This window comes from Microcaecilia unicolor, chromosome 3, assembly GCF_901765095.1.
Source record: "Microcaecilia unicolor chromosome 3, aMicUni1.1, whole genome shotgun sequence".
In the NCBI taxonomy this organism is placed as follows: domain Eukaryota; kingdom Metazoa; phylum Chordata; class Amphibia; order Gymnophiona; family Siphonopidae; genus Microcaecilia; species Microcaecilia unicolor.
This window is the reverse complement of record NC_044033.1, coordinates 531,508,940-531,536,375: the sequence shown is the minus strand read 5'-3', so window position 1 is coordinate 531,536,375 and position 27,436 is coordinate 531,508,940. Positions and strand designations below refer to the sequence as shown.

The window sequence follows — 27,436 nt, the reverse complement described above, 5'->3', positions numbered from 1 at the left end:
CAGTTAGTGTGTTTCTTTGCATAATATGCAGTGCATGTCTGTCTGTCTGTCAGTCAGTCAGTGTGTATGAATATGTCTGTCAGTTAGTGTGTTTCTTTGCATAATATGCAGTGCATGTCTGTCTGTCTGTCTGTCAGTCAGTCTCTGCATTTGTCTGTCTGTGTTTCTGTTTCTGTCTCTGCATTTGTCTGTCTGTCTGTCTGTCAGTCAGTGTGTGTGGATTTGTCTGTCTGTCAGTGTGGGTTTCTGTATCTGTATATGCCTGTCAGTGTGTGTGGATTTGTCTGTGTGTGTGTGAGTGTTTGTGTCTCTGCATATGTCTGTGTGTTTTTCTTCATTTGTCTATCTGTCTGGCAGTGTGTCAGTGTGTTTCTCTGCATAATATGCAGTGCATGTCTGTCTGTCTGTCAGTCAGTCAGTGTGTATGAATATGTCTGTCAGTTAGTGTGTTTCTTTGCATAATATGCAGTGCATGTCTGTCTGTCTGTCTGTCAGTCAGTCAGTGTGTATGAATATGTCTGTCAGTTAGTGTGTTTCTTTGCATAATATGCAGTGCATGTCTGTCTGTCTGTCAGTCAGTCTCTGCATTTGTCTGTCTGTGTTTCTGTTTCTGTCTCTGCATTTGTCTGTCAGTGTATCAGTGCCTCTCTGTCTCTTTGTGTGTTGAATAAAATATAACGCAATTTGCTGGACTTCTGTCAGTCAGTCTTTGCGTCGGTTCTTCCTTCCCCTGCGTCCGTTTTCCCCGCGCGCGCTTCTGGAACCCTCCTCCCTTCTCCTCCTCTCCACCACCGTTGGCTAATGGTAGCGCCCGTGACGTCAGCATCATGGCAACAGCAGCAGCAGCTGCGGCGGCGGGCGCGGGAGCAGCCAGGGAAGGAAGGGCGGGCGCAGCCGATGGCGGCCTGGAGAGCTGAGGGGCTGCGCCGTTAAGGCGTCTCTCTCTGGGCTGGGACTGGGTGTTGTTGTGCGCGCGAGTGAAGAAGACAGTTGACGCGGCGGCGTAAGAAGACGTGGTGGAGCGCGAGGGACAGAGAAGACGTCGTCGGAGCGAGCCGGCGGCGGCCGCTGGCTCGGGACATGATGATGTTCTCGGTGCGGATGGTCACTGCGGATTATTACCTGGCTGCCCCGCTGCCGGCGCTCGATGTCTGCCACTCGGCCTTCCGCGACGCCCAGGTCTACAGGGTCCCCGTGGTGCGGATCTTCGGGGCCACTCCGGCAGGTAAAGGAAAGGGGGAGGGGGGAGGCGAAGGGGGAGGGGCAGGTAAAGGACACCAGTGACATGTGTTACCCTTGGCAAAGCCCTCGGGGCATCTTCAAAACCATTTCACATCAACTACTGGGGTCACTAATTAAATGCCTTCATGTGCCAACCTCATCATCAATACAGCACAGCGCTTTAGGGAATAAATGTAACCCCCCCCCCCTCCCCCGGTGGAACTTTGGGTAAAGTTGTTGTGCTCTTGGTTACTTAGAGCAGTGGGCTCAGATTCCAGGAAGCCTAGTTCAAATTCCAACCCCCCCCCCCCCCCAACGCACATATAGGAATTGAACAGGCTTCCTCACATTTGCACCACCAAAAATCAGTAATGTGGCTTTGTAAAAGAGGCCCTTAATTCTCCTCTGCCTTAGCTACAAATTTAGGGGTATGTTTACATAGTAACATAGTAGATGACGGCAGAGAAAGACCTGCACGGTCCACCCACTCTGCCAACAAGATAAACTCATATGTGCTACTTTTTGTGTATACCCTACTTTGATTTCTACCTTTGCTCTTCAGGGCACAGACCGTATAAGTCTGCCCAGCACTATCCCCGCCTCCCAACCACCAGCCCCGCCTCCCACCACTGGCTCTGGCACAGACCGTATAAGTCTGCTCAGCACTATCCCCTCTTCCCAACCACCGGCTGTGGCACAGACCGTATAAGTCTGCCCACCACTATCCCCGCCTCCCAACACTGGCTCTGGCACAGACCGTATAAGTCTGCCCAGCACTATCCCCGCCTCCCACCACCGGCTCTGGCACAGACCGTATAAGTGTGCCCAGCACTAGCCCCGCCTCCCAACCACCAGCCCCGCCTCCCACCACCGGCTCTGGCACAGACCGTATAAGTCTGCCCAGCACTATCCCCGCCTCCCACCACCGGCTCTGGCACAGACCGTATAAGTGTGCCCAGCACTAGCCCCGCCTCCCAACCACCAGCCCCGCCTCCCACCACCGGGTCTGGCACAGACCGTATAAGTGTGCCCAGCACTAGCCCCGCCTCCCAACCACCAGCCCCGCCTCCCATCACTGGCTCTGGCACAGACCGCATAAGTCTGCCCAGCATTATCCCCGCCTCCCACCACCGGCTCTGCCACCCAATCTCAGCTAAGCTCCTGAGGATCCATTCCTTCTGAACAGGATTCCTTTATGTTTATCCCACACATGTTTGAATTCTGTTACCGTTTTCATCTCCACCACCTCCCGTGGGAGGCCATTCCAAGTATCTACCACTGTCTACGTGAAAAAATACTTCCTGACATTTTTCTTGAGTCTGCCCCCCTTCAGTCTCATTTCATGTCCTGTAGTTCTACCACGTTTCTAACACACCTTTAAATTTAAGGCGCATTAAGTGCTAACACCCCTGTGCATTTTTATGGGCACATTACCGTTTAACACGCATAAACTATTTACATACGTTAAAAACAGTAATGCGCCCATAGCACACCTTAGTACACATAGGCATTAGGGCCCTAATTGCTAAGCGGCAGTAAGCCCAACATGGGCATACCGCCCGCTAAACAGAAAGTACCACCGCTCCACCGCAGTAGCCCAGCAGTACTTCCCACATCTGGTGCACCATCATATCCAGAGTGTACCCAGCGGTAATCAGGCACTGTTGCACACTGGTTACCACCAGGTCAGTGCGGCAAGGGCTCCCCCCCTCCCCGATATGGCCATGCAGTACTTTACTTGCCACACAATCATTTCCCGCAGGAAAGAGAGACTTCCTTTTTACCCCGACGCCAGCACAGGCCCCCCTTTTGCTGCAGCTTGGTAAAACGGGCCCTCAGCTGCTCAGCAGGCGTGTTAGCATTTTTAGCATGCATAAACCGTGTAGATGCCCGTAATATGTCTATTGCTGTCAACACAGTTTACGCGCACAAAAAACGCTAGTGCACCTTAGTAAACAGGGCCCCTTAGATTGTAAGCCCTACAGGAACAGGGAAATAACAACTATACCTGAATTCACCCCATCTTAATAGCTTTCTTGCATGCAGGCTTATATAAGAGATAAAATAGATAATAAATAGTAGTAGTAGTCATTTTTGTTCATTTCTGTTGTACTACTCAACGTACCACCACTGTAAACAAAAAATATAAGAGACAGACCCTGTTTGACAAAGCTTACAAACAGGACAAATAAGGGATTACAGTTATTTATTGTGGGACTGATAAAAGCAAACATAGGTACTGAACAGGTGAACAGGGGATGGATAGGAATTAAAAGCAGCCTTTGAGGTTCTTTGAGCAGTGGGACCTTAGGGTCATCAAATGAAGTGATTTCAAGTTGGGAAAACACTGTAGCAAGACAGTGCCTAAAACTATGTGAATGGCACTGTGCATAAGGAGGAGTGGAACTAGTAGAAAGAGGAAGTGATTCATTATACTGTTAATGAGACTTCACCTGGAGTATAGTCTATTTTAGGAGGCCTTATCTCCAGAGAATTGAGGTAATTCAAACTATAGTAAGGCTTCTGATACAAATCTCACTCTATTATGTACGCTCTACAGGAGACGAGAGACATTAAAATATATTAATTTTTTTTATATATATAAATAATCTTGTGTGACAGGTACAACCTCACAAAATCACTGGGCAGACTGGATGGATCTGGTTGGCTTTTATCTGCTTTCATGCATGTTCACATGTAATTCCTTTCAGCGCAGATTTTAATATTTTAATTTTAGGTTTGTTGTGTATTATATTATGGCATTATAATTTTTTTTTTTTGTATTTGGCACTTGCCCAGACAAAAAATCTTCACAGACTGTGGACCTATCCAGATATTGTTGGGTGAGTTTGTGGGTGGAGCTGAAAATTTTGCAGGTATCACTAGTTATTCAGGTAGTTATTTGAATACTGACAATCAATATTGGTGGTACTCTGCTGACTTCCAGTGATCGACTTATACCTGGAAATTCACTGCCGATATCCAGGTATGGCCTAGTGCTACATATCTGTACATCAGTATTGCCATACTGGGACAGACCAAAGGTCCAGCAAGCCCAGCATCCTGTTTCCAGCAGTGGCCAATCCAGGCCACAAGTACCTTGGCAGGATCCCAAAACAGTACAATACATATTATGCTGCTTATCCTAGAAATAAGCACCGGATTTTCCCCAAAGTCCCATTTTAATAATGGCTTATGGACTTTTTCTTTTAGGAAGCTGTCCAAGCCTTTTTTTAAACCCAGTTAAGCTAACTGCTTTTACTACATCCTCTGGCAACAAATTCCAGAATTTAATTACACGTTGAGTGAAGAAATATTTTCTCTTGATTCGTTTTAAATTTACTACTTTGTAGCTTAATTGCGTACCCTCTAGTTCTGGTATTTTTGGAAAGAGTAAACAAGCGATTCACGTCTACCTGTTCCATTCCACTCTACTCATTATTTTATAGACCTCTATCGTATCTCCCCTCAGCCGTCTCTTCTCCAAGCTGAAGAGTCCCAGCCGCTTTAGCCTTTCCTGATAGAGAAATTGTACCATCCCCTTTATCATTTTCGTCGCCCTTCTCTGTACCTTTTCTAATTCTACCTTTTGAGATGTGACCAGAATTGCACACAATATTTGAGGTGCAGTCGCACCATGGAGCGATACAAAGGCATTATAACATTTTTGTTTTTGTTTTCTATTCCTTTCCTAATAATACCTAACATTCTATTTGATTTCTTAGCTTCCATCGCACATTGAGCAGAGGGTTTCAACGTATTATCAATGATGACACCTAGATCCTTTTCCTGGTCAGTGACTCCTATGGGAAGATGCACTAAAGACTCGTTAAAGCCCTTCCCTTACCGATTCCTTTAGCGAATCGGTAAGGAACGGGCATGCATCAAGGAAATCGCATGCAAATGAGCTGCTCGCTCTTTAGCTCATTTGCATTCGATTTTCGTTGGCCAGCTGACAGAATCGCTGTTAGGACAGGAATCGCTGAGCCTACCTCCCTCTCTTGCCCGAAATAGGCGCCGATTCCGTGGGTGCTCTGGGTGCTTGAGCACCCCCATTAGTTCACCCACCAATAGTTCACCCACCACCAGAGTTCCCTGCCAGAATTTTAAAAGTCCCCCCCTCCCTTCCTTCGAGTTAAAGGCCCCTCTTCCTTCCTTCCTCCCTTCCAGTTCCAGGCCCCCCCTCCCTGCTTTCCTCCCTCCTCCGAGTACCAGGGCCCCCCTCCGAAATTTAAAAGTCATACCTGGTTGGGGTTAAGACGGCGGCGGCAGTGAAAGGCGTGCTGGCTCGGCGCGCTTTCAACCTTCCCTCTGTCTCTCAAGCTCTGGTCCCGCCCTTGCGGAAACAGGAAATGAGGGTGGGACCAGAGCTTGAGAGACAGAGGGAAGGTTGAAGGCGCGCCGAGCCAGCACGCTTTTCACTGCCTCCGCTGCTGCCGCCACCGTCTTAACCCCGACCAGGTATGACTTTTAAATTTCGGAGGGGGGCCCTGGTACTCGGAAGGAGGGAGGGGGGCCTGGAACTGGGAGGAAGGGAGGAGGGGGGGGGCCCTTTAACTCGAAGGGAGGGAGGGAGGCCTTTAACTCAAAAGGGAGGGGGGACTTTTAAAATTCTGGCAGGGAACTCCGGTGGTGGGTGAACTATTGGGGGTGCTCGACAACCCACGTAGTTAGTGCAGACAAGGACGTTTTTTTTTCGCGATTTTTTTTTTAAGGGAAGTCATAAAAAAGTCAGCAGCCCCAACTAGAAAAACCTTACGGGAGGTGCAGACCTCCCGTTAGGTTTTCCACGGTGATTTCCTCGGAAAACGGTAGTGCATTGCATCGGATTAGTATTTTAATACTAATTTGCTCATTGGAAACCGTTTTCGTTGGCTGCTACCGTGACAGGAAAATGCCCTTTTGTGCATATCCCCAGTTTACTACTTGTGTTCTAAACTGGATAGAACCAGTTTAAAACCCACGTTGCTGGCTTGTTAGGTTTAGTGCATCTGGCCCCTAATAGGCAACTACCAACAGCATTAGAGAGGGCAGTGGTTTACCCCAGTGGCGTAGCCAGACCTTACATTTTGGGTGGGCACTAGGTGTGAGTAGTGCTTCTTGGGATACTCTTTAATAATGCCTTAGAGTGCACTTGATGATGGATTTCTAAATAAACAGTCTGTGCAACAGCTCTCCTGCATTAACGTAAACCACATACGTGGTTCATGGAACACTGACATTTTTAAATATAGTGATTTTATCCCATATCTTAAACTTGACCAAATATGTCAAAATGGCACATATCCTTCAAACTTTGCTTTGTAACAAATGCAAATGCCTGATTAAGCTGTATTCATAAAACAGGTAAATTCTGAAACTGACATTCCCATTTAAAAAGCCAGAGAAGTCAGACTCGTATAGATCCCCACACGAACTACATGCACACAGAATCTTTTACATCGGTCACATGCAGAACACAGACTACCCCTTACCAACTGCAGAATAAAAGACAAAAAATTAGAAATCACAGAGATGGCAAATTACCCAGTTCCAGGCTTGAGATTTTGTGCAGTCCTGATTTAAACTTTATAACCCAAATCAGTGTGGGATTTGCAGTGCCTGATTCTGCCCATGGAAATCAGTGCTGCAAGTCCCATAACAATGGGGTGGTCAGAAATGCAGGACTGTCCCAAAATCTCCAGCCTGGAACTGTAGCCCAGCATCAACCCTGCCCCTCCTCCTCACCCATAGTTTGGCATCAGCTCTGTTCTCTCCCCCCCCACACAGAGATTGTCATCAGCTTTGCCCCCCCCCCCCACGTGTTTGGCATCAGCTGTGTCTCCCCCCCCCCCCCCCCCAGAGTTTGGCATCAGCTCTACCCATCCCTCCTTTCCTCATAGTCTAACATCAGTTCTGCCATTCCCTCCCGCTCCCCTGGCCTTCCCAAGCCCTTCTCCCATCTGAGCCCCCCCACAGAACCAGTCCCCATCTGCCTACCAGCTCCATCGATGGACAGACGACCCTCTTCTCCTGCCACCCGGCCTTAAAAAAAAGCCTGTAAAGCGCCTCGCGTCTGCTCTGCTGTAAAGAAAGTAAATCGTCTCTTCCTTAGCATCCCTCCGGACCGGACCAGGATTGGACTGTTGGGTTGTGCCCGCCTACCAGCAGGTGGAGACTGAGAAAAAACTCTGACTCTAGAGAGCCAATAGGAGCCCTGGCCATGTGACCTTAGCCCCAGTATTTTCTCAGTCTCCCAGCAGGTAGGAAGTGAGCCCATTAGTCTCTCTCTCTCTTTTTCTCTATAAGATATTACAGATATATTTATAATACTTTTTCTGTGCCTGGAATCGTAATTAGAGGCTTGACAGGGTTTCTTTTCTTTCTTTGACAGCCTCTGGGGTGTTAAACTCGGGTGTCTCGAGTCCACCCCCCCTTCCTCCCCATCTCCCTGGCTTAGCAGGGAAGGGCCGTCCTTTTCTCTGGAAAAGTGTACCGTCTTTGGGAGAGGCAGCCACTTTTAATAGGCAGCTGTTTTTAAAGAATTAAATCAAGTAAAAGAAAATTAAAAAAATTAATTCAAATGAAAGGAATTTAAAGGAAGTAGTTTTTGCTTTCCCCAGTCTTATAACGAGCAGGTAGCTCTTCTGTCTTATTCTGTTTGAAGAGTCTTTATTTTCTTTTCTGGCGGAGCTATTTAAAAAAAAAAAAAAAAAAAAAGTGAAAAGTCAGCGTCTGTGACTTTAATCGGCGGTTTTTTGTTATCTTCATTATTTTTCCTCTGCTATCCGGCGTTGTTAGCGGCGGTAGTTGTAAAAAAAAAAAAAAAAGAGAGAGGCGCGAACTGTTAAGCGCGTGCTCGCTCTTGGACAGGTCTGTATAGCTTGGGAGCTGTATTGACGGTTCCTGTCGGGCCAGAGGCTAAACCATGTTTTGTGCGGCATCGGAGGTTATCTGTTTTTCAGCGGCACGGATTTCCTGCTTCTTCGTCGGTCTGGTCAGTGGTTTTCTCCCCCGAACTTTATTCTTCTCATTTTGGCGCGCTTGGCCGCCATTGTTTTGCCTGCAGCTGCAATTTCCCTTGACGCGGCAGCGTTTTTCTGCTTTTACTGTGTTTGGCTGTTTGTGCAATGGAAAGGAGATATTGTTTCTCCGGTAGTTGGGGCAATTGGTAGTATATTTTCCCCGCAATTAATTTTTACATGTATTTTTCAAGCTATTAAAAAAAAAAAACCAAAAAAAAAAAAAAAAACCGAAATGTTACGATGCGAATGGCGCTCATTTTGTTTTTCCCTCTGTTTTTTCTCTGTCGGGGACTTTTTGGTTGCTAGCAATGTTGTGAATTAAAGTGCAGCTCAATTGGCGATTTCTTTGTTCTTGGCAAGACTCCGATTCAAAGTGCAGCTCAGTCGGGAATTCTCTGTTTTAGACAATGGGGCGAATTAAATTATATCTCAGCTCCAAAATAACCAATTTCCTATTCCTTTCCCTTGTGTGTGATGTTTGGAGGAAAGGTCTTTGCTGTTGTCTAGCGCAGTTTTTATGGAGGTCCAGTGTGTGTCACTCTGTGTCTTTCTCATTTCCTGGTGAATAGGACTACATTGTCTAATAGTCAATTAATTAGTACTTTACAAATCTGGCCATAATATCTTAGTTCCTTTCAAGCATTTCCCTTCATGGCTATGATGTTATACAGTGTTTTAAGAACTTAACAAACATTTTCTATGGCATAGGCTATCTGGTTCAGGTGCCATTGTTTGTTTGGTACTTTACAATGCTGGACATAAGATCTTAATTCCTTTCAGGAAATTTTCCTCCGTGGCTATGTTCTTATACAGTGTTTTAAGATCTTAACAAACGTTCTCTAGAGCCTAGGCTATATGGTTCAGATGCCATGTGCAATGAAATACATTGTCTGATACTCAATTGTTGCGTACTTTGCAATTCTAGACATAAGGTCTTGCTTCCTTTCAGCAATTTTCTTTCATGGCTATGCGTTCTCTTTGGCATAGCAGATGACAGCTGCATAGGCTACATGGTTCAGATGGTTCTCATATTCTAGGAGACTCAGTCCTGTCTACCGAGCACCCAGTTTTCTCAGATGCTTTAGAAGGCATGTTTTATTCACATCTTCTCTACTTTCCAACTGTCTTGGAGTTTCTCATGTGTTATCTTAGTTTTCTTCTAGGACTTACAAGATATATGTCCACTTAGGGAGTAAAGTTATCAGGTCAATTTGCATTTTCTCCCACTTAAGGATAGTGGGAGGTCCTCACGCCATCTACTTGTATTTTTGTTTCCTCTATCTATTCAGCCTGGGCACATGGTAAACATTCTGGTTTCGTCCAGTATGACCATCCATAACATCTGCTATCCCTTTCTCTTCCTTACAGATTTTAGGGTCTTGTTTCAAGCTTTCTTGACGTCAGGTACAGTCTTGTCTCCTGTGGCACAAATTCACCACCTTTTCCGTAATAGGTATTTTCCAAGTCTATTCTTTTTCATTTTCATTTTATTCTTCCTCTCTCCAGAGTTTTTTTTTTCTCTTGGAAGGAGATTCACTCATTTTCTGTGCATTTTTTGCAATAAGGGCATAAGTGTTGCCATAATGGGAAAGGCCAAGAGTCCCCATCCTGTTTTCAGATGGGGTCAATCCAGATTGCAAATACCACATTCATATCTCGTGAGTGTGCATCTGTTCATCTCTGTACATCTCAGTGAGGAAGGAGGCATGACATGATACGAGGTTTGGGGAGATCCGGTAAAATTAAAGGCCAGTGTGTCTCAGTCCACGCTCTCAACATATGGTGATCCTTTCATTTTCATTCTGTAGGTCCTCATTCCAGACCTTCCTTTCAATTGGAAGGGGATTTTTTCACTTCCTGTGCATTTTTGCTATTAGTATATGAGTATGGTCATACGGGGAAAGTCTAAGAGTCCATTAAGCCCAGCATCCTGTCCTCAGTTGTGGTCAATCCAGGTTGCAAGTACCACATTCATTTCTTATGGATGTGGGTCGGTACATCTTAGTACATCTCAGTATAGGAGGAGTAATGTCCGTGATACGAGGATGATAAGGTCCTCATTACCAGTTTTCTTGCCCTGCTCTTCGGTCTCGTGTCGGCTCTGCGCACTTTTTTCTTAAGTTATGGTCGTAGTAGCAGCGGCGCTCATGAAACTACGTCTCGTCGTTTCATCCTTTCCATAGATGTCTGGTTCATTACAGACAGTCTTATTGGCAGAGTTGTCAGGTCAAGCAACGGGTGGTGCATTTTGGGCACACCCTAGGTTATGGGGTGCATGTAGCCAGGTCTCTCATTTGAGCTCTCTTTTGAGCTCTCGTGTGATCTCATTAGATTTCATAGCATGTTTCTATTTTTTCTCTCTTTGTTTAGTCAAGTTGGCGCAGACTGTTTTTGTCTTCTCTACAAGCGTCCCACTTTCTGTTTTCTCTGGATGTTCTTGGGCCTTCGGCCATTACCTTGCTCTATTTTGCAGAGTAAAATTTTACTTTCTAGCTCCCAAGAAGGAATTTTTTCTTCATTCGCTTTGGAGTCTCGGTAGTCTTTTTTGGGCAGCTTTTCACTCTGTCAATTTCGTGACCATTGAAGAAAAAAAAAAAAAGAGTTCTCAGTGGATAGTACCTTAAGGGGAGGTCCCAGTTCTACAACTATTTCTTTTCGCTCTGACCTTCCATGTGCCTCGCTTACTCTCTTGCTAAAAAGACTTGTCAGCGGCAGAGATAGATGCCCTCTCGTATCCAGATATTTATCTCTGATGGAATCCCTCCGCTCAGTTGGCCTCTGTATTCTCACTAGTGGTCTGGTGGTTGAGATTGAGCATTCTTCCTGCAGGTATGCCGGGAGCATATACACAGTGACCAGTTTTTTGATGGCTGCATCTGTGAAAAGATATATGTATATTTATAGTTCTACTACATAAGTACAAGCTCAAAGGTCCTATCGAGCCCACCTTTCTGTCCACGGCCAATCCAGACCATGAGCACCTGGCTAGATTCCTAAACGTACAAACATTCTATACATGTTGTTCCTGGAACTGTGTAGTGTTTTATGGACTTCTATATGTATCTAACAGATGAAAGGTACTAACAAGTGTCTACTGTTGATTTATTCCCGTTTTCACTAATTGGGGTCTACGACAAGAGTCTCAGGTGATTGGTTTGCAGAGGCAACAGCTACAGATGATTCTTTCTCTCTCAGTTGAATTGCGCTCTGAGATATGTTTTTTTTTTTCATGTTGGGTAACTGCAGCGGCTGTCAGTTTATTTGGACCTTCAGTCTAATTTGCAGCAAGGATTTAGGTACCTTCTTCTTCTGCATAGTATTTAACTGCATTCTTGTTTTTACCTATTTAGCTTCTAGTGATCAGGTACTTTCTCACTGACAGGCTTTACATACTTCCAATCTGTTGCTAGGTCAGCAATAGTCTACAATATCTGGAGTATTGTACTTCAGGATTTCGGTTTCCACTTTCTCAGCTGAGGTAGATTCATTGCAGTTTTTTGTTGCCAGACGGCTCTGCTTCTACCTTTGTCATCCTTCTTTCAGTCGTTTTTTCTCGAGTCTCTCTGTCCTTTGCGCTGCACTGATAGTGCGGTAGGGGACAATATATAGCGGCCACTTGGTAGGGGACAATGTTCAGCGTCGCTTGGACTTTTCAGCTTCAGCTTTTTTGCTTTGTAGTCATTCTATTTAGTTTATTGGCGGTTCTTGGATCGTCAAGCTTTGGCTTCGTATTCATCCTAGTTTGGGTGTCTTCAGGGACTCTACCACATTCTCAATGTCTGTCCCTCCCGTAAGATTACTGCTTTGGTACTTCCCAACAGTCCAATCCTGGTCCGGTCCGGAGGGATGCTAAGGAAGGAGAAATTAGATCTTACCTGCTAATTTGCTTTCCTTTAGTCCCTCCGGACCGGACCAGGCCCCTCCCATGTTCTATCAACTCTTTAGATTCTTTTATTAAGTTTGGAAGTGTATTCGTTCCTTTACCACACGTGGAATGTTTAAAAAACAAAAACAAACAAAAAAAAAAAAGACTTTGCGTGGTCCATACCACTTCTCTGGTGGTTGCTGGTGAGCTCGGTTGCTGGAATGTATATAAAACCTTAATGGGTCATACCACTTCTCTGGTGAGAGTTGCAGGTGAGTTCAGTTGCTGGAATATATATAAAGCCTTAAATATGTCATACCACTTCTCTGCCGAGAGTTGCTGGTGAGCTCAGTTGCTGGAATATATATATATATATAAAACCTTAATGGGTCATACCACTTCTTTGGTGAGAGTTGCTGGTGAGCTCAGTTGATGGAATATGTATGAAACCTTAAGTGAGTCATACCACTTCTCTGGTGAGAGTTGCTGGTGAGCTCTAATATGAATGGGCATGCCACTTCTCTGGTGAGAGTTGCTGGCGAGCTCTAATATGAATGGGCCATGCCACTTCTCTGGTGAGAGTTGCTGGCGAGCTCTAATGTGAATGGGCCATGCCACTTCTCTGGTGAGAGTTGCTGGCGAGCTCTAATATGAATGGGCCATGCCACTTCTCTGGTGAGAGTTGCTGGCGAGCTCTAGTACTCGGTTTTGCCGAGGAATTTGTGGCTGCTAGGATTCCATACGGCACAGAAGTTCTTTCTTTCTTTCCTGCTTTGTTATTCAAATACTGAGGCTAAGGTCACATGGCCAGGGCTCCTATTGGCTCTCTAGAGTCAGAGTTTTTTCTCAGTCTCCACCTGCTGGTAGGCGGGCACAACCCAACAGTCCAATCCTGGTCCGGTCCGGAGGGACTAAAGGAAAGCAAATTAGCAGGTAAGATCTAATTTCTCCTTTGTGTCGGCCTTTCCCTCACTGTGTCCCGCCCTCGCGGAAATAGGAAGTTACATCAGAGGGCGGGACACTGTGAGGGAAGGGCCGATGCGACGAGGCAATTTGTTTGCTTTGCAGCAGAGCAGACGCAAGGCACTTTGCGGGTTTTTTTTTTTAAGGTTGGGTGCCGGGTGGCAGAAGAGGGTCATCTGTCCGTCGATGGAGCTGGTAGTGGGGACTGCGTCGCCAGCGGAGCATCCCCCCACCCGCTGACACCCGGGGCAGCCCGCCCTGCCCTTGGTACGCCACTAGATCAAAGGATGTTGGCTGGGCGGGCCTGGATGGAAAGTGGCTGGGCCTGGGCCCGTTCAGGCCCGCCCGTGGCTACGCCCTTGTTTACCCAGGACAAACTTGAAAGTTACTGGCCAGTATCCAACATCCCATTTCTAGGGAAATTCATAGAACAAACAGTCTGTGTTCAACTTAATGATTGGCTAGAAGAGAGAAACTGGCTAGATCCATGTCGGAATGGATTCAGACCCAGTTATGGAACAGAAACGGTCCTCATATCCCTACTAGATGATCTTCACAAAAACCGAGACAGGGGATTCGCCTCGGTGTTAGTACTGCTAGATATCTCAGCACCTTTTGACATTGTGGATCGTGATATCATTCCAGCACAACTTACAGAAACAGGTATCAATGGAACAGTATTTGCCTGGTTCTGATCCTATCTATCAGGCAGGGAACAATCCATAATATTTGGTAGCAACTCATCACCACCATGGACACTGACCTGCGGGGAACCACAAGGATCGATACTGCCACCTATTCTGTTCAATATCTACCTCAAGCCACCCTACCTGTCCTTCCAACTATTGCCCCCATCTCCCTCCTCCCTTTCCTATCCAAAATACATGAACGTTCACCGCTGTTGCCTTGACTTTCTTTCATCTCAAGCTATTCTTGATCCACTTCAATCTGGCTTTCGCCCCCTTCATTCAACTGAAACAGCGCTTGCTAAAGTCTCCAATGATCTGTTCCTGGCCAGATCCAAAGGTCTCTATTCTATTCTCATCCTTCTCGATCTATCTGCTGCTTTTGACACTGTTGATCACAGCCTACTCCTTGATACGCTGTCCTCACTTGGATTTCAGGGCTCTGTTCTTTCCTGGTTTTTTTCTTATCTCTCCCAGCATACCTTTTATTTATTTATTTGTTACATTTGTATCCCACATTTTCCCACCTATTTGCAGGCTCAATGTGGCTTACATAGTACCGTAAAGGCGTTCGCCAAGTCCGGTAGGGGAACAAATACAATTTGATGTTAGGTTCGGGTAAGGTTGTTATGTTTCAGGTACTTTAGGGGTCGAAGATAGGAAGGGTTATATAGTGTCCAAAACGATCTTTGGTTTTGCTGTGTTGCAGAGTTGAGGCATTTAAGTTAGGTCGGTGCGGTATGCCTTTCTGAACAGGTAGGTTTTTAGTGATCTCCTGCCTTTGGCAGTGCGTTCCACAGTTGTGTGCCTATGCAGGAGAAGTTGGATGCATAGGTTGTTTTGTATCTGAGTCCTTTGCAGCTTGGGTAGTGGAGATTCAGGTAAGTACGTGGTGATCCGGTTCTGTTTCTGGTTGGAAGATCTATCAGGTCAATCATGTATCCTGGGACTTCACCATAGATGATCTTCTGGACCAAGGTGCAGATTTTGAAGGTGATACGTTCTTTGATTGGGAGCCAGTGCAGTTTTTCTTGGAGGGGTTTGGCACTTTCAAATCGTGTTTTACTGGTTGCTGTGTTTTGGACTGTCTGGAGTTTATGCAAGATGTAAAGAACAATTCACAAATAAATTCCATTGCAGTAGTCTGCATGGTTTAGTACCATTGATTGTATTAAGTTATGGAATGTTTCCCTCGGGAAGAAAGGTTTTAAAAGTTTAAGCTTCCACATTGAATGAAACATTTTCTTTATAGTGGAGTTTGCTTGGCTCTCAAGTGTAAGATTGCGGTCAATTGTAATGCCTAGTATTTTGAGGCTATTTGCAATAGGGAGGGTGTGATCTGGGGTGTTTATAGTTGTGGGTTTGTAATTATTGTGTTGGGATGAGAGGATGAGGCAGTGTGTTTTTTCAGTGTTCAGTTTCAGTTGAAATTAATTTTCCTGTGAGTCCATGGTGTTTAAACCATGCTGGATTTCATTGGTGATTTCTGATAAATCGTGTCTGAAAGGGATGTAAATTGTGACATTGTCTGCATAGATGAACGGGTGGAGACCTTGGTTGGATAAGGATTTGACCAGTGGGATCATCATTATATTGAAGAGTATTGGTGACAGTGGTGATCCTTGAGGTACTCCGCAGTCTACTTTCCACGGTGGTGATATGTTTGTTTTTGATTTTACTTGATATGTTCTGGTGGTTAGAAAACCCTTGATCCAACTATGTATATTTCCCCCAATCCCGAAGTGGTCTAGGAGTCGTAGAAGTACATTGTGGTTTACCATGTCGAATGCGCTTGACATGTCGAATTGGAGGAGAAGTATGCTTTTACCTGTGGCTATTTCATGCTTGGATTTGGCCAGGAGAGTGACTAGTACAGTTTCAGTACTATGGGAGGGGCGGAATCCTGATTATGATTCATGTAGTAATGAGAATTTGTCTATGTAGTTAGTAAGCGGTTTGGTCACCATGCTATTCATCAGTTTGACTACTAGTGGGATAAATGTGACTGGGCGGTAATTGGTGAGGTTGTTCGTTTTTGTTTTTTTTGTGTGTCTTTCGGTAATGGGGTGAGTAGGATGTTTAGTGTATACTCTAGTGGATCCTCCTCTACTTCTATCCCACTGTCAGTTGGTGTACCTCAGGGATCTGTCGGATGGAGAAATGCTGAATGAAAGGAGGGAGAATGCTGGAAGGAGGAGGCAGAAAGAGGGAAGACGCTGGATGGAAGGGTAGGGAGGGAAAGAGGAAAGACACTGGAAGGATGGGGAGAGAGAGGACATGCTGAATGGAAAAGGGTCGAGAGAGAACTGTCTAGAAGGAATGGGAGATAGAGGGATACAATGGACGGAAGGAGACAATGGACAGAAGGATTGGGAGAGGGTAATGGGTGGAAGGATAGAGAGAGAAAGAGGGATGGCACTGGATGGAAGGGTAGGAGAGAAAGAGGGAAGGTGCTGGACATGGATGGATGGAGGAGAGGGAAGACTGGAAGGAGATGCACATGGAAGAGAGGAGAAATCTGGACCTGGATGGAGTGGAGGGCAGGGAAGAGGGGAGAAATGTTGGACAGGGATGGAGGGAAGGAAAGACAAAGGAAGGAGATGCATACGGATGGAGGGGAAGGGAGAGAGGAGAAATGCTGGACATGGATGGAGGGAAGGGAAGTAGATGCACATGGATGGAGGGGAGTGAGGAGAAATGCTGGATATGGATGGAGGGAAACTGCTGAATTTAAGAGCTGTATCGGAACACTGAAGGATAGGGACAAGGCTACAGATGGTAGACAGGACGCATAAGGACACAGCAGGATGGTGGACATGGTGAGAGAAAAAATATCAAATAGAAAGAAGACACTGCATAAAACAGAAGACACTGGGACCAAAGCGAATAGAAAAACTAAATGATCAGACAACAAAGGTAGAAAAAGTATTTTATTCAGAATATGCCAGCTTTTGGAAATGTGCATCTGTGTTATTTTGCATTTAAGTTTTAATTTTTCTAGTATTGCTACATGCTGAGTCTGACTTCTTGAGGTAACTATCCAGTTCAGTATTTTGCCTTCATATGAGATATGTATGAAACTGGCTGAGATTTATTTTATTTATTGCACTTGTATCCCACATTTTCCCACCTATTTGCAGGCTCAAAGTGGCTTACAAAGACCTATAATGGCATCGCCATTTCAGGGAAGAAGATACATTTGGTGATTCAATGAGATCAAGGATGACATAGAAGAGATAAGCAAACAGTTATAGAAAGGTGTCTTCAGCGTAGGTTGAGTGGTGAGGTGTTGTGATGACGCTATGGATTCTCGTGATAGGCTTTGTTGAAGAGGTAGGTTTTCAGAGATTTGCGAAAGAGATTTCATTAATTGTTTTCAAATTTGTTGGTAGTGCATTCCACATTTTCGTGCTCAAGTAGGAAAAGCTAGTTGTGTGTGTTAGTCTGTATTTTAATCCTTTGCAGTTCGGTTGAGAAGTGTGTGGGAAGATCTTTTAGCATTTCTGGAAGGTAAGTCAATGAGGTCTGACATGTAAGTTGGGGCATCTCCGTAGATGATTTTATGGACAATTGTGCAGATCTTGAATGTGGTCCGTTCTTTAAGTGGAAGCCAGTGTAGTTTCTCTCTTAAGGGTTTTGCACTTTCATATTTTGTTTTTCCAAATATGAGCCTGGCTGCGGTATTTTGGGCTGTTTGGAGTTTCTTGACGTTCTGTTCTGTACAGCTGGCATAAAGTGCGTTGCAATAGTCTAGGTGACTTAGTACCATTGACTGTACCAAGTTGCGGAAGATGGATCTCGGGAAGAAAGATTTTACTCTTTTAAGTTTCCACATGGAGTGGAACATTTTCTTGGTTGTGTTCTTCACGTGGCTATCAAGTGTGAGATTTCAGTCAAGGGTGACTCCAAGAATTTTCAGTGTATTTGAGACTGGAAGGGAAACGTTTGATGTGGTTATGGTAGTGAATTTATTTGTGTTGTGTTGTGAGGTGAGTATAAGGCATTGTGTTTTTTCTGCATTAAGTTTTAGCTGAAATGCATCCGCCCAGGAGTGCATTATTTGGAGGCTTTGGTTGACCTCATTGGAGATTTCCTTAGGGTCATGTTTAAACGGGATGTATATCGTGACATCGTCTGCATAAATGTATGGGTTAAGGTTTTTGTTGGCTAGTAGCTTGGCTAAGGGAATCATCATCAGGTTGAAGAGGGTTGGCGAGAGGGGTGATCCTTGGGGGACTCCTTATTCTGGTGTCCATGGGGTTGATATAGCTTCTTTAGTTATTACCTGGTATGATCTTGAGGACAGGAATCCTCTAAACCAGTTAAGAACGTTGCCTCCGATTCCAAAGTATTCTAGGATGTGTAGTAATATTCCATGGTCTACCATATCAAAGGCACTGGACATGTCGAATTGTAAGAGAAGTATGTTGTTCCCAGTTGCAATTGCTTGTTTGAATTTGTTCATTACGGTCACTAGGACTGTTTCAGTGCTGTGGTTCCATTGGAAACCTGATTGGGATTCGTGAAGAATAGAGTAATTATTTAGATAATTAGTGATAATTAGTGATCCACAATGGGTCAAGAAAGACTGACAGCTTTATGTTTACTGAACATTGAAAGTGATCTTGTTGGAGATATTAACCCTGAGCAGATCATTGACACTTATGATGTGAAGTGTAGTCGCTGGATGTTACTTCACTAATGTGACTATTTCATTTTGGGATTTTCCATGGATGGAAATAGCAGTGTTTAATAATTGATAACATTTTTGAATAATATACGTTGGTTAATATATGCTTTGAGCAACCACTTTTTTTCTTTGACATATGATACATATCTAATATCTAAGTTTAATAAAAGGTATTAATTGTGACTATTTTACTTTTTTTTCTGTGTGTTGTCAGACAATTATGGATGTAAGCCCCACCCCTAACTCCGCCCCCTTTAGCCTCCCCCAATAGTTGGGCCACCGACTGCCTATGAACCCCAGCCAGCCCAACCTGCCCACCTTGTTCTCCCTCAACAGTTCTCCGTCCTCGCCTTCCAGCCGCCCAGGATTTAAAACTCATCTTACCTCGTGTAACAAATCAAGGGTTCGGATATTGCTTTAAAGATTGTTTATTCACACATCAATAGGCACACACATATTACATAACACTCTTATGCGGTATACAAACATCAACACAGGATTGTAGCCTTCATCTGAGCTGTAACAGCAATCGGGGAAGCACCGATGACCGCCCAGAGATTCTGCGAGACAATTCCACACTGGATAGGCACACACATATTACATAACACTCTTATGCAGTATACATACATCACCACAGGATTGTAGCCTTCATCTGAGCCGTAACAGCAATCGGGGAAGCACCGACGACTGCCCAGAGATTCTGCGGGACAATTCCACACTGGATAGGCACACACATATTACATAACACTCTTATGCAGTATACATACATCACCACAGGATTGTAGCCTTCATCTGAGCCGTAACAGCAATCGGGGAAGCACCGACGACTGCCCAGAGATTCTGCGGGACAATTCCACACTGGATAGGCACACACATATTACATAACACTCTTATGCAGTATACATACATCACCACAGGATTGTAGCCTTCATCTGAGCCGTAACAGCAATCGGGGAAGCACCGACGACTGCCCAGAGATTCTGCGGGACAATTCCACACTGGATAGAGGCGTCTCTCAAACCAGGTACAGAGCTTCTGTTTTAGCCAGAGCTTTCCCCTCTTTTTATAACAGCTCACAAACAAGTGTGCCTAGAACAGAACAATGAGTGGCCAATCTGCATTCCTCTGTCCCAGGCACCCACTGATGAAAACACCAGCCTTTGGACTTGTTTCTCAGCAGAGTCCTGTAGTGAGTTACCCACCGCAGCGGAGCGTTGTAGTAGCAACCTGTCAAACAAATATTCTGGTAGCAACAGGTCAAAACAAACATTCTGCATGTCAGAAAACAAATATTCTGGGTCAGCATAAGTATCATATCATAAGTATTATACTCCAACACACCTCGGGTCCTGGCAGCAGTGAAAGGCGAGTAGGCTCGGCTTCAGCCTTCCCTTCTCTCTCAGCTCTGGTCCCGCCCTCATTTCCTGTTTCCGCGAGGGTGGAAGCAGAGCTGAGAGAGAAGGGAAGGCTGAAGCCGAGCCTACTCACCTCTCACTGCTGCCGGGACCGAAGTAAGATGAGTTTTAAATTCTGGGCGGCAGGAAGGCGAGAACGGATGACTGTTCTGGGAGAAGAGGTCGGGCTGGGGTTGGGACTGGAACTCGGAGGAGGGGGGCTGAAAAGGGGCAGGTGGTGTTTGGGGCGAGTTACTGAACATGGAGGGGAGAGGAGAAATCGTTGGACTTGGAGGGGAGGGGAGAGAGGAAAAATCACTGGACATGGAAGAGAGGGCAGGGAAGAGATGAGACTTGTTGGACATGGATGGAGGGAGGAGAGGGCAGGGGAGAGAGGAGAATTCGTTGGATGTGGATGAGAGGGGAGGGCAGGGGAGAGAGGAGAATTGCTGGATATGAATGGAGGGGAGGGGGAGGAGGGGGGGAAATGCACCACCTGTAAAAAAAAATTTTCAGCATCCCCAATCATTTTGAAAAGTTGGCTCCTATGACAGGAAGAACAACAACAGGAAATGAAGAAGCAGGGAGACCAAAGCGAGGCTTGGCTTAACAGGAAGAACAACAATAGGAAAAAAGGCAGACTGGAGAGGTCACAGAGTTAGATACAGAGAAAACAGTAGGTCTGAACATAAAGGCACGGCCACAACCGCGACAGATTTCATATGGTTACCAGACTGTGGTGGTCCAGTGGTAAATATGAAACTTTAAACATAACATAGTGACCTGGAACAATCTTGTAATACACAAGAAGAAAACCTATTTAAAACAAGGGGGTGAAAATATAAGATTTAGAGGGGATGTACTGAGCAGAACTGTAAGAAAATTATTCTTTAATGGCGTGAATGGTGGCAGGGTGGAGTAGTAATGATGATGTATAGAAGATCCCTGATACTTAAACATGGACCGAGCAAAAAGCATGATTTCCTTTTCTCCAGACTATTCCCAGCAAGGGGGTATGTGCCTTTCTACCACCAGATAGGAGACTGAGCACTGCTGAGGGATGCCACAATATAAGGACCTGTGCAGCCCAGAGCCTGCCAGTATTTCTGTGTCTCCTAAGCAGATCGTAGGTAAGCACCTGTGTAGCCCTCGTCTTATTTGGCCTGGTTTGGGTGTGCCCCTTTAGCCCTGTATATGAAAATGAATAATTAGCAGTAAAGACAAAGCTAGAATGAGTAATTTGGTTAAAAAAAAAGAGAGAGAAGAAACAGTTCATTCTGAGAGAGGCTTGACAATGTCTGCTTTTTTTCTTCCCTGAGGATGCACACTCCATTCTTCATGCTCCGTCCTGACCTCCACCTACAGGAGCTGCCTTGTGCCTCAGCCTCTCCCCCTACATAAGAAGATAAGAATAGCCATATTGGGTCAGACCAATGCTCCCATCTAGCCCAGTATCCTGCTTCCAACAGTGGCCAATCCAGATCACAAGTACCTGGCAGAAACCCAATTAGTAGCAGCATTCCATGCTACCAATCCTGGGGCAAGCAGTGGCTTCCCACATGTCCATCTCAATCACAGATTATGGACTTTTCTTCTTGGAACTTGTCCAAACCTTTTTTTAAACCCAGATACACTATCCGCTGTTACCACATCCTCCAGCAGCGAGTTCCCAGAGCTTAACCATTCTTTGAGTGAAAAAATATTTCCTCCTATTTGTTTAAAAAGTATTTCCATGTAATTTCATGAGTGTCCCTAGTCTTTGTACTTTTTGAAAGAGTGAAAAATGAATTCTCCGAGGACAAGCAGGCTGCTTGTTCTCACATGTGGGTCGGCGTCGACAGCGGCCCAGGAATCGGCAAATTTTTTCAGAGCAAAAATAAACAAGTTTTGCCAGAGCCTTCTGGTGTGCATGCACGGACGTCTTCCTACCCGTTGCCTGAGCGTTCTCGCTCAGTTTTTTCTTGTCCACGGTGGAGAGACAGTGTACTTCAGGTTCGTCTCTTCGTTTTTTGGCCCAGGAAGAGCTTTCTACGATTTTCATCATTTCTTTAAAAAAAAAACAAAAAACTTTTACCTTACCCGTATTCTTAGTTTTTTTAGACCTCTTTTGTAAGTTTTCTTTCTTGTTCGAAGTGGCCGTGTTTTAGGCCGCTCGGTCGGGTCTTACCCATTTTTCTTTTGTGCCTTTCTTCTTTTCAAAGGCACAATTGCGTCTTTTGATTTTGCTGAAGCCATTTTTTCTTCCATGTCATCGAAGACACCCAGCGGCTTCAAATGTTGTACTCGGTGCAACCGGACCATCTCTGGTACCGATACCCAGGCTTGGTGTATCCAGTGCCTTGGGCCCAACCATAGCCCAGCCGCTTGCAGTCTGTGTCTTCGCAGGAAGAAACAGACCCAAGCGTCTCGAAAAGCCCAATGAGAGAAGCTTTTAGGAGCTCGGTCCGGTCCTGCAACGTCGACATCGAGGGACGCATCGACGTCTGGAGTGAAGGTAATGGCTGCGGAACGACCAACTCGTGCTGGGAGCAGTGAGGCATCGAGTGGGTCTCCACCTGTCTCGAGGCCTCCTGTTATACCGAGGAGTCTCGATGATGGGAGTCAAGCGAAGGCGAAGAAGCACCGTCATCGTTCTCCTTCGACACATGGTGCCAGGAGCTCCGGGGCATCGAGGGATTCGGCACCCGAGAAGCGTTGGTGCTGAGAGGATCGCTCTTCTTCTATTCAGGAGGTGCCGATGCGTCGGTCTAGCAGCCCGGTACCTGCTCCCGAGCCTCGACAGATTCTGTCATTGGCTCCTTTACCAACCCCGCAGCCTTGTCCGATGGCGGCTCTCGACGAGCGCATCAGGGCTCTGCTTCCAGAGCTTCTGGAAGGGTTGCTGTGTCAGTCTGCTTCGGTGGCGGGGGTGCTTATGCCTTCCATACCATCTGCTGCAGCGGCATCTGGCCCTTCACCTGTGGTGAGGTCCATGACCTCGGTGCCGCCTGCGGCATCGGTGTCTGCTGCCACACAGGTCGACTCTTCGACGTCGGGGGAGGAAGCTTCACCGGAGTCCAGGTGGGCGTCGACTTCTTGGCACTACCATCGAGGACGTCGTTCCTCGGCGTCGAGGCAGGCTCAGTTTTGGACTGCTTTGAGGGATGTCTTGTCAAATACTGAAGATGAGCGTTCATGGGAGGAAGAGGAGGATTCCGGGTACTTTTCTTCTGATGAATCCTATGGGATTGCTTCTGAACCTTCCCCTCCACTAGAAAGGAGACTCTACACCGGAGTGTCTATCTTTCACCTCCTTTGTCCGGGAAATGGCTGCTGCTATTCCCTTTCCTATGGAGGTTGAGGATGAACCCAGGGCTGAGATGCTCGAGGTCCTGGATTATCCTTCTCCACCTAGAGAGGCTGCAACAGCTCCTTTGCATAATGTACTGAAGGAAGTCCTTATGCGAAACTGGTTGTTCCCTGTGTCTAATCCCGTGATCCCGAAAAAGGCTGAATCCCAATATCGGATCCACGGGGAGCCTGGATTGATGAGGTCTTAGCTACCTCACAATTCCATGGTGGTGGACTCTGCTCTCAAAAGAGCCAAGAGTATTAGGGACTATGCTTTGGCGCCCCCAGGCAGAGAATCTAGAACCTTGGACTCTTTTGGGAGGAAGGCGTATCAGGCTGCTATGCTCGCTGCCAAAATCCAAACACACCAGCTCTTCATGAGCATCCACTTGCGGAACTCGGTGAGGCAACTGTCTAGCTTGGTTGATGCACTCCCTCCGGAGCAGGCCTAGCCTTTTCGCTAGGTGGTCAGGCAGCAGAAGGCATGTCGAAAATTCCTGGCCAGGGGTACGTTCGACACTTTTGATGTAGCATCCAGGATCGCTGCTGAAGGTATAGTGATGCGCAGACTCTCATGGCTGACTGTCTCTGACCTGGATCATTCGGTCCAGTAGCAGATGGCGGATGTTCCTTGCTGGGGGGGGATAAACTTTTTGGTGAGAAAGTAGAGGATCTAGTTGACCAGCTCAAGAAGCAGAATTTTGCTATGGATTCTCCTGCCGGGCGCCTTATGCTACTGCCGCCTCATCTAGGAGGTTTTTTTGGGGGAAAAGGAGTGCTCCCTATTCCTATGCTAGGCATAGGTACACTCCTGCTTCTTGGCAGCCTGCCCAGGCTCAGTCCCAGCGCGCTCGTTCTTGTCAACAGTGTGTGTCTAAGGCCACTTTGGCTCCCCAGCAAAAGCAAGGGATGGGCTTTTGACTGGCTCCAGTTCAGCATAGCCTGAGTAAACGTGTCCGTACCGGACGACTTGCCGGTTGGGAGGAGGTTAATGTTTTTTTTTTTTCAACAAAGGTGGCCTCTTATAACCTCCGACCGGTGGGTTGTTCAGGTTGTCTGGTTACGGTACACCCTCAATCTGGAATCCAAGCCTCCAAATTGCCCACCGGGAGCTCAGTTCTACAGCTCCCAGCATAGGCAGGTACTTGCAGAGGAACTCTCCACCCTTCTACAGGCCCAAGCGGTTGAACCTGTACCACCAGGGGAAGAAGGGCTGGGATTCTATTCCAGGTACTTCCTTGTGCAAAAGAAAACAGGGGGGATGCGTCCCATCCTAGACTTAAGGGCCCTGAACAAATTTCTAGTCCGAGAAAAGTTCAGGATGGTTTCCCTAGGCACCCTTCTTCCCATGATTCAGGAAAACAATTGGCTATGCTCTCTGGACTTAAAGGATGCTTACACACACATCTCGATACTTCCAGCTCACAGGAAGTATCTTCGACTTCGGCTAGGAACACAGCACTTTCAGTACCATGTACTTCCTTCTGGCCTGGCGTCTGCGCCCAGAGTGTTTACCAAATGCCTTGCTGTAGTCTCAGCGTCGTTACGCAGACTGGGAGTGCATGTGTTTCCTTATCTCGACGATAGGCTGGTGAAGAGCACCTCGACGGAGGGTGCTCTGGAGTCCATGCGAATGACTATTCAGGTGCTAGAGCTACTGGGGTTCGTCATCAATTATCCCAAGTCCCATCTCACCCCAGTCCAAAAATTGTTATTCATTGGAGCCCTGTTGAACATTCAGTTCGAGCTTATCTTCCTGAGGCAAGGGCGGACAACCTTCTGTCCCTGGTGTCCATGGTTCGAGTGTCTCAGCAGGTCACGGCTCGGCAGATGTTGAGACTTCTGAGGCACATGGCCTCCACAGTTCATGTAACGCCCATGGCATGTCTACATATGAGATCAGCTCAATGGACCCTAGCTTCCCAGTGGTTTCAAGCTGCGGGGGATCTAGAGGATGTAGTCTAACTGTCCACCAGCTTTCGGAATTCTCTTCAGTGGTGGATGATTCGATCCACTTTAACCATGGGACGACCATTCCAAGTTCCTCAGCCAGGGAAAGTGCTGACGGATGCATCTCTCCTGGGGTGGGGAGCTCATGTAGATGGGCTCCACACTCAGGGAGCCTGGTCCTTTCAGGAAAAAGGTCTGCAGATCAACCTCCTGGAATTAAGAGCGATCTGGAACGCTCTAAAGGCTTTCAGAGATCGGCTGTCCAACCAAGTAATCGTAATTCAGACAGACAGTCAGGTTGCCATGTATTTCGCCAACAAGCAGGGGGGCACCGGATCTTGCCCTCTGTGTCAGGAAGCGGTCCAGATGTGACTTTGGGCTCGCCGTCACGGCATGTTTCTCCAAGCCACTTATCTGGCAGGCATAAACAACATTCTGTCCGACAGGTTGAGCAGGATTATGCAACCTCACGACTGGTCACTGAACATGGGCATAGTCTGCAAGATCTTCCGAGCGTGGGGCACCCCCCCCCCCCCCCAAGTGGATGATCTTGCCACTCAGATCAATCACAAGGTCTCTCAGTTCTGTTCCAGGCTTCAGGCCTACGACAGACTAGCGTCAGATGCCTTTCTCCTTCATTGGGGAACAGGCCTTCTGTATGCGTATCCTCCCATACCTCTAGTAGGGAAGACTTTACTGAAACTCAAGCAAGACCGCGGAACAATGATCCTGATTGCACTCTTTTGGCCGCGTCAGATCTGGTTCTCTCTTCTTCTGGAGTTGTCCTCCGAAGAACCGTGGAGATTGGACTGTTTTCCAACCCTCATCACTCAGAACAAGGGGTCGCTTCTACATCCCAACCTCCAGTCTCTGGCTCTCACAGCCTGGATGTTGAGAGCTTAGAATTTGTCTCCTTGGGTCTTTCAGAAGGTGTCTCCCGAGTCTTGCTTGTTTCCAGAAAAGATTCCACGAAGAAGTGTTACTTTTTCAAATGGAGGAGGTTTGCTTTCTGGTGTGACAGTAAGGCCCTAGATCCTCTTCCTTGTCCTACACAGACCCTGCTTGAATACCTTCTACACTTATCAGAGTCTGGTCTCAAGACCAACTCCGTAAGAGTTCACCTTAGTGCGATTAGTGCTTATCGCCGTGTAGAGGGTAAGCCTATATCTGGACAGCCTTTAGTTGTTAGTTTCATGAGAGGTTTGCTTTTGTCAAGTTCCGTCACAACAGAATAGTCCTCCGCATGCACCCTAAGTTCCTGCCAAAGGTGGTGTTCGAGTTCCGTCTGAACCAGTCAATTGTCTTGCCAACATTCTTTCCCCATCCTCATACCCGCCCTGGCGAAAGCAGTTTGCACACCTTGGTTTCAAGTGAGCATTGGCCTTTTACGTGGAGCGAACAAATCCCTTTAGACAGTCCGCCCAGTTGATTGTTTCTTTTGATCTCAACAGGAGGGGAGTCGCCATTGGAAAACGCACAATCTCCAATTGGCTAGCAGATTGCATATCCTTCACTTACGCCCAAGCTGGGCTGACTCTGGAGGACCATGTCACGGCTCACAATGTTACAGCCATGGCTGCGTCAGTGTCCCACTTAAAGTCAGCCTCCATTGAGGAGATTTGCAAGGCTGCAATGTGGTCAACAGTCCACACATTCACATCTCACTGCTGCCTCCAGCAGGATACCCGACGACACAGTTGGTTTGGGCAGTTGGTGCTGCAGAATCTGTTCGGCGTTTAGAATCCAACTCCACCCCCCTAGACCCATTTTTGTTCTGTTCTAGGCTGCACTCTCATTTAGTTGTTTATGGTTTCAGCGCTGCGTAATCCTAGTAGCGCTTTAGAAATGTTAAATAGTAGTAGTCCTCGCCGTTGTGAGGCCCAATTGACCAATGTTCATTGTTTTGAGTGAGCCTGGTTGCTAGGGATACCCCACATGTGAGAACAAGCAGCCTTCTTGTCCTCTGAGAAAGGGACACCTGTAGCAGGTATTCTCCGAGGACAGCAGGCTGATTGTTCTCACAAACCCTCCCACCTCCCCTTTGGAGTTGTTTGTTTATTGTTTACTTTTTGATTAAACGGAGCTGGAACGCTCATGCGACGGGTGGGAAGTCATCCGCGCAGGCGCGGTGCGTGCGGTTCACGCGCCAGAAGACTCTGGGAAAACTTTTTTAATTTTGCTGTGCAAGAATTTGCCATTCCTGGGCTGCCGTGGACGCTGATCCACATGTGAGAACAATCAGCCTGCTATCCTTGGAGAATACCTGCTATAGGTATGTATCTTTGCTTTCTTGTAGATCACCTCATGTTCCATACTACCTCTGGGATGTCCAC

The 27,436-nt window shown here is 46.6% G+C and overlaps 1 protein-coding gene across 2 annotated transcripts in view; it reads left to right on the top strand.

The window, feature by feature from the left end:
• The first annotated feature begins 900 nt into the window (after nt 1–900).
• REV3L (REV3 like, DNA directed polymerase zeta catalytic subunit) overlaps nt 901–27,436 on the top strand; it is a 567,479-nt gene continuing 540,943 nt past the window's right edge. For both annotated transcript variants that reach the window (XM_030199216.1, XM_030199218.1), the window contains exon 1: nt 901–1,225. In XM_030199216.1, coding sequence (XP_030055076.1) covers nt 1,081–1,225 — 145 coding nt within the window. In that variant the 5' untranslated portion in view covers nt 901–1,080. The remainder of the gene's footprint in view (nt 1,226–27,436) is intronic.